Below are 14,446 nucleotides of genomic sequence, written 5' to 3' on the forward strand. Positions count from 1 at the left end.
TGGGGAAAACAGCCAAAAACAAACTCCACAACCAAGTGCCAAAAAGTTACGTGAGTGTTCAGTTAAACAGTCTATACTCAATGCACAAAGCTGTAAACACATTTTATTTTGAATTTCATGTGCAATATTTTAAACCTTGCACATAATGTGACTCTTGTTATAGGCGCAAACAGCTTTGCGGTGTATTATGCCAGCAACACTGATCGTCATCGCCATTTCGCGTTCGTGTCTGTTTCGTGCATGAAGCTTGGCCAGTGGGCGACGGAGCGAATGCCAGCCGTCGCCTTCGCGTTCGCGTGAGTTTTCGCGTACATGGAGTCCAGGTGTTTAATTTTCATTTATGTTATTAACTTTACAACACAGTGTTATGCCAAAATAAAACATTATTTGTTTTCTTCATTGCATTTCTATTTATTTTTAGACTGACATGTTCACGCTTTACCGCTGACAGCACACCTTCACGGCAACAATAGTGACTGAACAGCAAACTTAATTGCAAAACTGAAAACGCTGCTTGTTTAGCTTGGTGTTGTTAAGTTTGAAATACAGTTTCTTAGCAAAATGAAACATTACTCGTTTTATTCACTGCGTCCTTACAGCAAAACATTAGTCTACGGTCCCTTGTCGTGCGAATAAATGGTTCCGGCGCGGAGCCCTGCTAATAGCCACCACAACCTTGCTCCTCATTGGCTGATTCCGCGGTCGGCATCTCGTGGTGTCGTCATTTTGACGTCACGATCTGAAAATTTAGACTTGTTTTTGAGAGCGATCCGTAATACCGCCCCAATCAAAGTCCCATTCCCGGTTAAATGGAGGAAAGCAATGGTAAAAATAAAGTGGAATGAGAAGTAGCCTGTCCTGCAAAGCATCACCAGGCTTAAACCAATCAAAGAAAAAATGAACAGGGCCCATTCGGCAAAAACTTAATTTGGTAGAAAAAGCCAATTGGAAAAATAAAATGGTGGGCACGGTAACTAAAAACGGAGTCCTAAGGGCACAGCGAGCACAGAGGGGTGAAAAAGTCCCCACGTGAGCTGATTTATTGATGAAATAGTAAGGCTTTAATACAGTATGATGGTGCCCAAAAAACACAGGGAGACAAAGTAAAAGAAGGCAATGAGAGTGAAGATGTAAACATAGAGACGAAGGTGGCGAAAAGGCAGGTGAAGAATGGTTGAAACAATCTGAAAAACAAACAGACAAACACAGGAAAAGGAAAAAGAATAGTGCACGAAAAACACTGCCCTGGTACAGTAGAATCTCGATGATACGAATTCCGCGGGACCCCGAAAAATATTCGTATCATCCCGAATTTGTATGATCCAAAGCAAGCCAGGTTTAACACGGAAATCAAGCGAAGTTTATTAGCTCAATTACTTTCGGCCGAAAAAGTCAGTAATGCTTGTTTGCACTTTCTTGGGCTCGATTTCGCCATTCAGCCCAGCCTGAAAAGAATAAAACCGTGCCGCAGTTTCGTCGCTCACGCTGGCGGAGCTGACGGTGCGGCGCAGGACGTCAAGGGCGTTGAGGGTTTCTGCCATCGATGGTAGCAGTTCAGCCTCTTCATCGCTGTCTGATGAAGATTGTTCCAAATTAAATCCTCAATGGTTCGCAAGCCGCAAGTTGCAACGTTGTCATCCGCAGTGACAAAGACAAACGCAGAAGCTTGAACGTCGAGTGTCTCCCAACCTTCAATAGAAAAATCGTCGCTGGTCTCTTCGGCAATCCGAGTTGCTACCGGTGCAGTCGTGAATCCACACTTGCGGAAGCAGTTCGCGATTGTTTGCGTAGTCACACTGTCCAAAGACATCGCCAGAAAATGAACTGCGTCCAGCAGACTAATCTGCAAATTGTCATCTTTGCGATCAATCTTTGCGAGTAATCGCCTCACTAAAAGGCCCTTGAAGTGATATTTTACGTTCCGAATTATTCCGGCATCCAACGGCTGCAGGTGGGTAGTCGTGTTCGCAGGCAAGAACATAACTGTGACACTGTTTAAGGTCACTTGCTTACGGTGGACAGAGCACTGATCGACGAAAAGCAAAATTTTTCTGTTCTTCGATGACATTTTCCGATTTAAGCCGATAAGAAACTCGAAAAAAAATCTGCAGTCATCCAGGCTTTTTTATTAGCCTTGTACAAGCAAGGCAAACGTCCAGCTAATCGAAAGCATCTCGGTCGCTTAGCCTTGCCGATGACGGTCAGGGTCATTTTTTCGGAACCATCGGCGTTGCAACAGAAAAATACAGACACTTTCCTTACTTTTCTGGCCGCCTTGACAAGCCTGGCCCTTCACACACAAACTCTTGCTCGTTTGCAGGTTGAAAAAGATGCCTGCCTCATCGGCATTGAAAATGTCGCGCGGCGCGTACCCCGAGGTCAGCACCGGCAGTGAGTCGATCCAGTCGCCAACCGCCGTCTCGTCCACTTTCTTACCCTCCCCGCAAACGGTTTTGTAAACAAGCCCGTGCCTTTCTTTAAAGCGATGGAGCCACCCTTCGGACGCTTGAAAATTTTCGATGCCAAGAGAAAGTGCAATGTGGTCAGCCTTCTCCCGTAGCACTTTGCCGTCCACGTTCACGCCGGCTGAAGTCACCTCGCGAAACCATGTGCAGCAGTCTTCGCTTGCTTGACGTTGACACCGAAGTGCTGGGCATTCTTCAAAATGACTTCCCGCTGCCCAACAATAGGGCTCCCAAGCTCAAGTTTGACGGCGCGACAGCAGCGCCGCTTCGGCACGAGGCGAAGTTGTAGGGAGTGCCGCGCCTAGGAAAACCAAGCGCAGCAGCGCGTTTAACAGTGCCAAACGCTCATCTCGCGTGATATTATTGCAGTTTTTGCAATGGCATCAGCTTCTTCGTGTTCACGGAAACCTCGAAGCCATTACTGTTGTGTTGTGGAGTGCCATAACAGTCTGCACAACACGAAGAACCGGGAACCGCCGGTGAGATTTTACCGCTTCCCTGGTAAGTGGTACGAGAAAGAGAGGTGCCAAGCGTGGATCTCAGCAGTCCGCAGAATCAAGTAAGTGTTTCCTTTGCGGTAGTATGAGCTTAATTCGTATCGCACAGCAATACTAGTGATCCCAGTCATACCTTTGAGGCTAACTAGCGCAAAGACTGGCTTAACCCGCTACCGATGCGCACGGCAGTTGAATGTGTGGATGGGCTCTTATGTTTATCGCGCACTTGAAAGCAGCGCGTTTTTAGCAGGTAGATTGTAATAAGTATGACAGTTCCGCATAATTTGCAGACTAGGAAGTTTAGTGGGTTTTTGATCCAATCTAGATTAGCAGCGCGACAGGATGAAACACCGAACGAAAAGAGACGCTTGTATCGCTTCTCGTGTTTTTCGCGGTGCTTTTCGAAATGGCACTAGGATATTTGACAGTTTTCATTTCGGCTGTAGTTAGTGACAGGTCATGAAAACACTGGATTGTTGGCTTCGCCCGGTAAGTGTGTCGTGATAAGCGAATTCATTGTCGTCAACTGATTTATGAGGGAGGGCCGTGGTAGGGTGGCCGCTTTTTAAGGATAGGTAGAACAACTATCCGTTATTAATCTCCTGAACAGCTTTTGCCAAGGCTACTTTTTGTTTAGTGTTATCATGGCACGCTGCTTTTGAGCTATATATTAATATGCTCACTTATGGGCTACAGCTCCTGACAGGCACATTGATCAATGACATTTAATGTGGAGGCTCAGCGTCTTTGTTTTGGGATTGAAGAGTTTTTTCGCACTGTGATTTTTTTTCAGTAATAAATATTACTACATTGTGCTGTTACATTAGAAAATGCAGTAAAGCATTGAATACAGCTTTAACAAATTTCTTTATGATTTTTTTGGCTTATGCCTAGTGTCTCACTACACTACATACTGTTCTTTATGCAGTCCCGACGGCACCACATGGCAGCCAAATGCTTCATCAAGAATTTGCAGCGACCACTTCGTGGGCAACTGTAAGAGTGATATCAGTCGCCATCTTTCGTATGTGCCCAGCATCTTCCCTTCAGTCTACAGGAAAAGAATGCCAAACCAAGAGAGGGCAAAAAGGTATGTAAAAATGCCTTAGAAGTATGTATACCTGAATGTACGAGTGGCACAGACAATTCATAAAGAGTGGTAAGATGCATAGGTATCCTATCAAGATATTGTGCAAAGCATGTATTCATTCAGCTTTCAGAGGATGGCAGTCATAGTTTTTTTGTTCATACAACACAGGTAGCTGAAGCGTTTTAAACAAGCAGCATCGTCACCTGAGGAAGATGATGTATCACGGCAGCAGCAGAAAGTGGCAGTTTGCATGTATGAACAGCACTGCAGCTGAAGCTCCCCTCCCAACACATGCTGATGTTGTAAGTACATCTTTAATTGCAGACACTTCAGTGTATCCAGAGAGCACCTTTGCAACATTGTAGGGCATTTTCACCATCACCTTGAGTTCTAGAAGCTATAACAAAGATAATGACATTCAAGCACGTTTTGTTCTTGAGTTACTAGACAAAACCTGCTGAACGTGAAAATTCTTTCTACTTGTGTGATGAATGGGGCTGGGGCAGCAGCCTCTGCTGCTCACTTGGCTGTAGTGTGGCTCTAAATGTTTGTTTGCATATATAAATGATATGTTGTGTTTGGTGTTTAGGAATAAACGAAATAAAGGTAGTGCAGGTAATATGCTACCATAACAGGAATAAGCCTTGCGACTCATTACCAGGTATTCACATGTACCATGACAGCCGTGCTGCTTTGAAATGAAGTAATTTCAAAACTGTTTTAAAGCACATGCACCTACCATTGTCCAAATACAATGCAATCCAATGTGTTGCAACTGCTTGTAAGGAAAATGTGTGCCTTAGGGGAAGGGGAAAGCTGCGATTTGTGGAAATTTATATTTACCTAATTTGTAAGTTTTTGTGTTCATAAAGAAATTGTAACTACTGCAGTCTGTGAGATGTTCACCGTAGATTAAAAAGCCCTTGCGATGTGGCACTTTGTCTGGGGTTAGAATCGTACAGGGAAGCATCGACATAATTGTGCTTGAAGAATATACACCTAAAAATTTATTCTTTTAGGACTGCCAAACAGCACCCTCTTCTTCAGGAAGGCTGACCCTGCTTCTGTGTGTGACCAATGGGAGTGAAGCATCCACCCAGGTGTCTCACACAGAACTGACCGACCAGGTTTGGCTAATCTTCATTTGTAGTTCAGTTCTAGAGACCTCTGTTCTAATGCAGTGCATTAGTTATTTTTATTAATTACTTACCTTTAAAATGTTCCATTTAAGTAGGTGTCTTTTCAGCTTGGTTTTTAAATACTCATTTTCATCCTTGAAGGTGACCCTGACAGATGGATTGTGGAAGAGAAGCTGTGGGTTTTCTGGATTTTCTTCTCTTGAAGACAACAAAGAAGCACTGCGAGACCTGTGTGGAGTCACACTGCCAGTTTTCTGCCTCCTACTAAACTTGATGCCCCGTTCTAGGTACAGAAGAAGTGATATGGCAGCTGAGGACAAACTGTGCATGTTTCTTACAAAGCTTCGGCTCGGGATTGCCTATGCCGCACTGGCAGTCATGTTTAATGTAACAGCAACGACAGCATCAAATGTGTTTGTGAAGACTTTAGACATTCTTAGTGTGGCCTTGCAAAAGTGGATTTTTGCACCTCCACGAGAGTTGATTAGCCTGTCTATGCCACCGCCATTCAAGGAAGACTACCCTATTTGTACATTCATAATTGACTGCACGGAACTCCGAACTGAAACACCATCTAATCCTGAATGTCAGTATATGATGTATTTAAACTACAAGAGCGGCTACACTATAAAATTTCTTGTTGGGATCATACCAAATGGAATGATCGCATTTGTGTCTAATGTGTATGGTGGGCGTCGGACGGGTTCTTTTATAACTCAAGATTCTGGGTTCTTGGAACTCCTGAAGCCAGGTGATTTAGTCCTTAGTGACAAAGGGTTTCCTAGCATAAGAACTACTGTTGAGGGGAAAGGTGCGGTCTTATGCCTCCTTTTAATGTAGGAGGTGGTCAACTGTCTCAGGAAGTTATGGAAAAACATGAAATCGCATCCGTTCGCATTCATGTTCAGAGGTTTATTCAGAGACTAAAAATCTACCGCATTCTGAGCAACGAAATTCCTCTCAAGTTGATGCCACACATGAACAAAGTAGTTTCTGTGTGTGCTGCTCTTGTTAATATGCAGCCACCAATCATCAATAAGGCTGGTTTGTTCACCGCAACTATCATCATCGGTCCAATATGCCAACTGCAGGATGAAGGCCTCTCCCGTATCCCTCCACTTATGCCAGCTGCGGCTGCCTTAACCCCACAAGCTTCCTGATATCATATCCCAACCCGGATATGTTGCACCTGCTATGTTTACGTTCTCTTGGAGTCCAGCCTGTTACCCTTAGAGACCATAAGCTAGCCCCTTTACTAATCAGTGCCTTGCTGCCCATGCCCATTTTCTCTTCATCTCAAGTGGAGTGTTAGTAACTTGTGTTTGCTCCTTAATCCTCCCCACTCTCAAGCTGTGCAAGCGACATGATGGGCACACTTAGTTCACACTTAAGACCTGAATTCAGTTTTACTTCTCTGTAAGTTTTGATATGTGTTGCAGGCATCATTACTATATCGCTAATAGCATGTCTGCTTACCTGGTATAGTTGGGAAGGGAATCACTGGTTTCATGCTGATAAGTTGTTCCCTTTGCTTTGTCTACTGGCACAATATTTGAATGCTTTGCGCTTGCTTTATATTTTATGGTATTTTCTGGCTCAGTGCTTTAATAAATCCAGCCTCCTTCGAAAGGCTCCAGGCTTTTGCCTTTCTTACCTTAGTGTCGAAGATCTTAAGCAGTTCCTCATTGTTTCAAAGTCGGTGGCTCAGCCTTGAATCAATAACAAATGAGCAGACCTTCACTGTCGTATCGACTTTGAACCTGGCAATCTTTTTCGAAAGCTTATGCATTGTGCTTAAATACAAGAATTCAAATGACTTGTGTACTAGCCTAACCACTTTGAAAAGGCCAGTGGATAGTGAAAAAGATTTTCTTGTGTTCACATATTAGTTGTATTTGTTATTCTACTGCTATTTTTAATTATTTGCAAATAAATGCATTACTTACATTCCTTATGTGTTTTACTCATTTATGCATTTCACGTATTTGTATCATGCACTGGCACCTCATCTTTGTACCTTTGGCACAACCAGCAAGTGCATTGTTGTGTGTGCAACAATAATGAACGAATGCACTGTGCCACTATTGCAATGCTAAGCTCTGCAGTGCTAGTAAATTATTTTTCTGACTGCTGTTTTGTTGTTCTATTGCTGGTTTTAATTATTTCCAAATAATTGTATTTCTTAGATTCCTTATGTGTATTACTAATTGATGCATTTCACGCATTTGTGTCATGCACTGGCACCTCTTTGTACCTTTGGCACAACCAGTTAGTGCACTGTCAACTGTGTGCAAAGAAAATGAACAAATGCACTGTGTCACTGTGGCAATGCTAAGCTCTGTAGTGCTTGAATATGTTTTTTTCTGAGTGTTCTCTTTGACTTGTGCCATGCCAATGAGATTTTTTTGCAATGATACCTGATGGGATGTTTTTGCAGTGGCACTACTACCCTTGTGTGATATTTTATGTTCACATTTTTGGTTGTGGTATTTGTTGCCTACTGTTTTTAATTTTTGCAGATAACTGCATTAAATACATTCCTTATGTGTATTTTACTCATTTTGTGTCAGGAGCATTGTTTCTTTGACATAACACATTTATAAATCTGGAAGAAAGGCTTTATATTTGGTCTTAAGTATGGTGAAATGATATAGCGTACCCAATAGAGCTGCAAAAAGTAAACTTTTATTTCTGAAAACATGAGTACAATTAGTATCACTGGTTACAAAACCAAGTCATTAAAATAAGTTATTGTCGCTGTTCAGCATTTCACTATACACACATAAATACTCCCAAAAATATTAAGATGTAGAACTGCCATGATTACTTGTGCTGTTTAAGAATGCAGTAACAATGTTTAAGGACTAGAAGATGGAGTGAAAATATTGCACTTAAAACAGAAAGCTTGATTTGTTGGCGTACTGAGTGCCTACTTACAAGAACCCTCTTTGCTTGTGAGTGGAAACAAAATAAATTATACTAAATTCTAGATAAGGTTTGGGATGAGAAATTTGAAATAAAAGTATTCCATCTTCGGGATGAGCTCAGTCAAAAATGCTTCACCCCTCTTTACTGGTACAATCACAGACTGCTGAGGAGTGAAAACATAGAGTAGTGCCTTATTTAAATTCAAAACATACAGTTGTACCTGGATTTGGGTGTAGTATTGGTGGCGAGACCTAAGCTCAATTTGGTCGTTTCGGAATTCCAGGTAGGGCAATTTTATAGACCTTTCATCATAGTTGATGAATGGCGTATCTTTATATGTAAATGGGCACTTTATCTCCACGAGGACTGTCTCATTCTCAAGCTTCACAAGTCCATCAGGGCTACAACACAGCCATGGCTGCTCAGGCAGCACTACCAACCCTGTCTGGAGAGGGAAGGAATTAAAAATAATTTTGTGAAATAATAGGTTCTTCGCAAGGCAGAAGCTTATATGCGCATTAGAAAAGTAAACAAACAAAATCGCACCTGAAATATGTGTGCCTCTAGCCGCCGCCCCAGCTCCTCTCGTGCTCTGGCTTCTGTGTTGATACCTGTTAAATATTCGTTTTCCATTTAATTCATCCACATGTCAATCACTTGATTTCAATGAACCTCATTTGTGCTTCAACTTTGCCTTCAACACATCTCGTATATAACTTAGAGCATGCCATTGTCATCAGCTTTGCATCATAATGTGCAAGATAGAAGTTAGACCTTACCGTAACGCATAGCAGCGTTCTTGAATGAGCATGCAGTCCTCAGTTGCTCAGCAGCTTTCCTGTAGCCATCTTCATCACTTTTGGTGCGCACACAATGTGCTTTGGTGCTGCTAATCCGATACCTGTGTTCCTGAAGCCACCTGCACATTTTAAACGAATGGTTTGAAATCAGCTGAAAGATTGCCTTCACTACCATTATAACTTACCATGGACACTTTGCTTGGCCTTGTGTTAGGACAGACAGTTTACAGGGACTGCAAGAGAGGACCACGTCGGTTTGGTACTTAGCAGCCTCTAAGCTATTCATCTCTATTGCAAGGTCCCTGCGCATGATTGTTTTTTTTTTTGTTGCACTGTTGTCGACAACTTTCAGGCAGTGATACACAGGCCGCCGTGCCGTTGATTTCAGCACGTCTTCTAAAATTTCTTCGTCTGCCACCTTCGAAGCTTGATCTACAATTTTGTTAAGCACGTCCTGGCACACCAATTTTTCCGCATTCATTTGTCTCATCTCCAAAATTTCCTTCATCGAACTCATTATGTCCGGGTAGTTCAGTAGAATGGACGGAGATGCAGCCTTTGTGTTGGCCGAATTGCTCTCTTGACCTGTTATGCAAAAGGGGCATAGACAAACATCCATAAGGTTACACACGTTCTGAACAGAGAAGTGCAACTTAATTTTAGTATAAATACAAGCTGTTTAGACATTCAGTGCAGCAAGATGCTAAATAATTGCAAGGCTTTAACGTTTCTGTTTGCTTCATATGCGAAGAGAAACATGCGCACACAACTGAAAGTGTAGGAAATAACCTTAGACAAAATGCAATAGTGCTGAGACTCACTGGGAAAGAATGCCATCAAGTCTTGGTTCCGTGGCCTCTGGGGTTTCATGCTCGGTTTGCCCCACTGTTGAGGTTGGCTGGTGCAGGAAGTTTCCTCGTAGCGGTTGATGTAAAAGCACACTGCGGCGACATGCTTGCACTGCGCTGCAATGCCCGCTTTACAAGTGCAGCGGCCGTCCTTTATGTGAAGCTCCTGCTTTGCATGAATTGACCAAGTTAGCTGTGGTGAAAAAAAAAGAAAGTGCCGCTTAAATTCACGCAATCAACACTGTGACTGGATCACTGTTCGCAAGTCGGAAGCAGCCTTCAGTCGCACTGACTCGTCCGCAGAAAATGATCACGCGAATTAATGCAATGTTTTGAGCTGCCTCCTCTACGCGACGACTCGGTGATTAGTGCCCTCGGCTGCTGACCCCGAGGGCGCGGGTTCGATTCCGGCTGCGGCAGCCGCGTTTCGATGGAGACGAAACTCAAGGCGCCCATGTACTGAGTGATGTCAGTGTACGTTAAAGAATCCCAGGTGGTCAAAATTAAGTCCGCCACAACAGTTTCACAGTTTAGAAATACGCGTCTCAGAGTGCATGCCTCGACAAGCGCGCAGTTGTACACGCGCGCCCAAAAGTAAGATCAGAGTTCGGGATCAGAGATCGGGTTTCGTATGTCAGTTTCGTCAGCAAGTAGGAGCTTTCTGCATGCATCACATGGTGATTTAGCCAAGAACTTTCGTGCTACATATCCAGCAATATAAAAAAATAAGGCGCTGATCACTCCTTGCAGATAGACATGCCATGTGGTCGGAAGCTGGATCTTTCAGTTCTTTTACAGCAAGCTCAGCACTGCACAGATCACCATCAGCAATCAATTTATCAATGAGTGATTGCTTAGTGTTTTTTGCCCCTGGATCAGCATCACCACTAAGTAAAGAATCCAAAACACCTGGCTCTGCGTTTCCATGAGAAACTGACTTGGCAAGGTTATAAAAGTTTAGGCACGACACAGTTATTAAAAACTGCTCTGGGGTTGGGTGCGTGTTGCAACCTGACGACTGCCTGGCGATGCCAAACAAGTTCTCCACTGGATCCTGTCTGAGTCTTGATATCATAATGAATTTATACCCAACGCTACGTGCCAGGTAGTCCATCAGGGACAGTGTGCTGCCGATAGTGACCCTAAGTCCAACTGCTGTAGAGTTGGACCAGAAACCACCACGCTCGCAGGCGTGAACTTCCCACTCGCAGATGTAAGCCAAAAATGAGAGCAACTTGTCCTCGGAAGGGGAATCCGGACGCAGAGCTTCAGCGGGATATTGAGACGTCATAATTTCAATAAGGTCCCTCATCATTCTGGAAGAGGCAAAACATACTATTAGAAAATGATGTGGAACATACTTAGGGAGAATAGTACCCGCAATCGTACTTTTTTCTTGCCCAAAAAAAGTCAGGACAGGCTGAATGCTTCCACAGTGGTGCTCAATCTCGCTCTTGTACAGCTGGAGGCCATTAAGAACGCTGTCACCAAAGAGCTGAAATGCATATGTTACTCTCATTTTTTCCTAGTTGTTCGGCTGTGTGTGGCGTGCAGTGATGCCTGGCATGGCCTGGAGCGTCACATTGGAGCCATGTAGTTTTAGGGCTTCTCGAACTGGATAGATAGACACCTGAAACAAATAAGATAAAAAAATTTTCTGCTCTCTATACTGTAATGAGATAAACAAATAGAGCAGCAATCCGATGTGGCACTGCAACAGACAACATGCAGCATTTCAAACAGTTAAATAGCACGCACGTTCTTTCACCGACAACGGAAGTATTCAATTTTCTCTAAAAAATAATTTCTTAGTGGAATGCTTCAATATGCTTGAGCACTTACATGTCTGGCTGGTGTATTGAAGCCTGAGTGCAGAAGTCCATTTCTTACGCATTTAACCAGATGCGGAGTCAGAGACGAAATGAAGAAACCGCTTTCCATCAATGGGACGTTGTGCTTTGCATTTTGTGCTCGATGCAGTTGCCTGAATGCCCATTACTGTCCACATCTTGCGATTCCAAGTTGCGCTATCAGAGGTAATGAAGTCAACAAACAGGCCAGTATTACTGCTTCCAGCATGACTTTTGTCAAAAGATCTCTTTTCATGTTTCCCCCGAGTAGCAAAACATGCAAGTATCTGTGTCCACTTGCCAGCAAATGGCACAAACATTATAACCATCCCGTGGTCAGCCACATTGTGCGTTTCACTTCTTGGGGTAAATTTTGACATATCCACAAAGCCTTGAATATGTCCTGAAGAGGAGACGCAAAGATTTTCTGGTAATTTCATTTCGTCCACCATGTCTTGCAGATATCCATCGTGGAAGTCTTTTGCTTCAGAATTTTCAGGACATTTTCGTTAAAGCCAAATCATGTCCTGTATGACTTGAGATAGCTCTGCAATGTCACTTTGCTTTGCAAAGTGAGGATGTTTTGCCTGCGCATGTGCTCATAGAGCCGTGGACCTTTCATTTGCATAATATTGCATTCAAGGATCCACGCTTATGAGTACATCATCCCTCTCCTGCTTTTTCTCTTCGATGCTTTAAACATGTGCAAAGCTGCTTCTTGCTGCTTTGTGGTTAGCGATTCAATTCTACGCTGGAATGTCACTTCGCTTGTTTTGGAGTTTTCTTCTTTCATTGCAGTTATCTTACTTGCAAGGTTCCTCAAACGTATACCGAGCCGTTTTGTTTTCTGACTGGTAATTCTCAGTCGCTGGGACAAATTCCTTTTCATGGTCTTGGTATTTAACTTTGACTTTCTGGTGACAAGTGCTTTTCTTAGGTATCTGCAGCTAACACAGATGCCGCCTGCAAAACAAAAACAAAATGCACAAAGTTGGTTGCTGATCCATGTACTAAATATGAAAACAGGGCCGGTATATATAACGAGTCTTTCCAGATTTCATTCCAGTTTTGAATTTCCCGCCCCTCACTATTGCTTGAAGCGGCGTTATTGAGCCAATAACGAAATGCGGATGCGGGGCATCGCTTCAGCCAGTTGCGAAGGGCGGGAAATGAAAAAATGGAATGAAATTCATTAAATAATACGCCGACATAGCACGTCTTCGATCTGCTCAAAAAAATAAACGTGCGCTTTATGATACAAGAAGCACTTACCTTCAGCTGTGACTGCACCAAGGCAGAACTTGCTGAAGACTTTGCTGTTGAGAAGATTCAGCGTGTTTTTCATCTTGAAGGTCAGCATCTCATTCAGTTCGTGATACGTCTCTGCACTCATAGTACCTGCGCATATCCGTGCACAGTCAGCTTCTTTTAGAATATCTCCTGCTTCATGAAGGTAGGTAATTCCTCCGCATTCCTTTTCTTTTCCATTGAAATAGCATTTGGCCACAATTCCACTTGCCCATCCGAGCTGAACCACACCACTTTTTCATGCAATACAGTAAACGGTGTCTTGGTGGCATGTGTTGTTGCATATAGCAGAATATCAAGATCCGATGTGTTCAGCCTCGTTCACAACTTCGGTACTGTTACATTCTCAGCGATGAAATGCAGATCGCCTGATTGCACGACTTGCTCAGCTTGTTTGAAGTCACCGATCGACTTGTTGCTCCTGTCCGAGTTTTCGTTTTCGTGCTCATCACAACGAGACAGCCGAGATTTCTTTCTGGGTCCTGCTGCAGCGACCTCGCGGCGCTTTCTTTCTACTCTCGGTTTAGAAGAAGGCTTCGAGAGGTACTTAGGCAGACCTGGTAGCAGTGCCGGCACCGCATCTGGAGCTAGGGCAGGCTTGCCTCGAGGAAGCCGGATTTCTTTGCCGTCAATCACATGTATGTAATTCCGAAGGATGAAATGCTCTTCAAAGTGTCTCTCGCAGATCGCAGACGTTTCAGCAAGAGGCTTGTCGTCGTGCTTCAAATTTCGCTCCCAAACCTTTCGACGTTCCGCATCTTAAGGTGCTGCAAATATAGAAAGCTTCCGTCCGTTTTCCACTCGATGCCCGGGATATCCAGTTTTGCAACCCGGTGCAAAACAGTGAGTATCTGCTTTTCTCCATCGCAGAAAACGCAAAACCGAGGCACTACAACCGAAGCACGTGCACGAACAGCAACCAACGCTACCACCAAAGTACGTCACTCTGACTTATGTCCGAGATGCCAGCGAAACCACCACCCGAATCCTGAGAAAAGGGGTCTCCAGGTTGCGCACAAGCCCACAAACACTGTTGCGCTTTGCCTACATGTTCCCAAAGACCGGTCACGAGGGAAAGAGCCTTGCGGCGACTGCGACCTAAGCTACATCGTCGAAAAAAAACTGAAAGAAAGAATTCGGCAACATAAAAACGACGTCCGCAACTTCGCAAGAGAGCGCAGTCCTGTGTACCCGGACATTCCGAAGACTGAAACCACAGAATCAACTTCCACGAAACCTCGTACGTGCGTGCCACCTTTGAACAAAAAAAATTTTCAAAAACGGCTATTCCCAGAATCCTGAAACATTCCTGGGACATCGAGCGCACAAAAGGAAACCTGCCCGCAGTATATGCGCAGGGAGCTTAATTCGCTCTTCAGCTCAAAGGAGACAAGTCGCCATTGACCGCGTCAATCCGAGAACGTACCATTGTTCTACACACCGTAATGTGAATCGCAGCCATAACCCCCACCCTGCCCGCTTCTTTCGCATCACCGCTTTTCTTTTTTCGGCCTCCTGCTG

At 43.9% G+C, this 14,446-nt stretch overlaps 2 protein-coding genes and 1 long non-coding RNA gene across 5 annotated transcripts in view; 2 read left to right on the top strand and 1 right to left on the bottom strand.

The window, feature by feature from the left end:
- LOC144124691 (uncharacterized) overlaps positions 1-14,446 on the top strand; it is a 202,869-nt gene that overhangs the window by 156,100 nt on the left and 32,323 nt on the right. The window lies entirely within an intron of this gene.
- Positions 2,178-7,746, top strand: LOC144123110 (uncharacterized). Its single transcript, XR_013313007.1, has 4 exons — positions 2,178-4,052; positions 4,221-4,354; positions 5,072-5,179; positions 5,333-7,746. It is a non-coding gene; the product is annotated as an uncharacterized LOC144123110 (long non-coding RNA).
- Positions 8,938-13,411, bottom strand: LOC144126354 (uncharacterized). The gene is made up of 3 exons (XM_077660418.1): positions 12,890-13,411; positions 12,470-12,580; positions 8,938-9,038 (listed from the first exon to the last, which is right to left on the bottom strand). Exons 1-3 carry the CDS (start codon positions 13,008-13,010, stop codon positions 8,938-8,940), a joined length of 333 nt encoding a protein of 110 aa, XP_077516544.1. The 5' UTR covers positions 13,011-13,411.

This window comes from Amblyomma americanum, chromosome 3 (assembly GCF_052857255.1).
Source record: "Amblyomma americanum isolate KBUSLIRL-KWMA chromosome 3, ASM5285725v1, whole genome shotgun sequence".
Lineage (NCBI taxonomy): Eukaryota > Metazoa > Arthropoda > Arachnida > Ixodida > Ixodidae > Amblyomma > Amblyomma americanum.

Bases quoted from the DNA above. Each gene is read 5' to 3' on its own strand.
- LOC144126354 (XM_077660418.1), bottom strand. From the start codon at position 13,010: ATGAGTGCAGAGACGTATCACGAACTGAATGAGATGCTGACCTTCAAG. The intron at 12,581-12,889 runs GTAAGTGCTTCT...TTTGTTTTGCAG, and splicing joins TGGTGCAGTCACAGCTGAAG to GCGGCATCTGTGTTAGCTGC. The intron at 9,039-12,469 runs GTCAGAAAACAA...TAAAATGTGCAG, and splicing joins CCAGCGACTGAGAATTACCA to GTGGCTTCAGGAACACAGGT.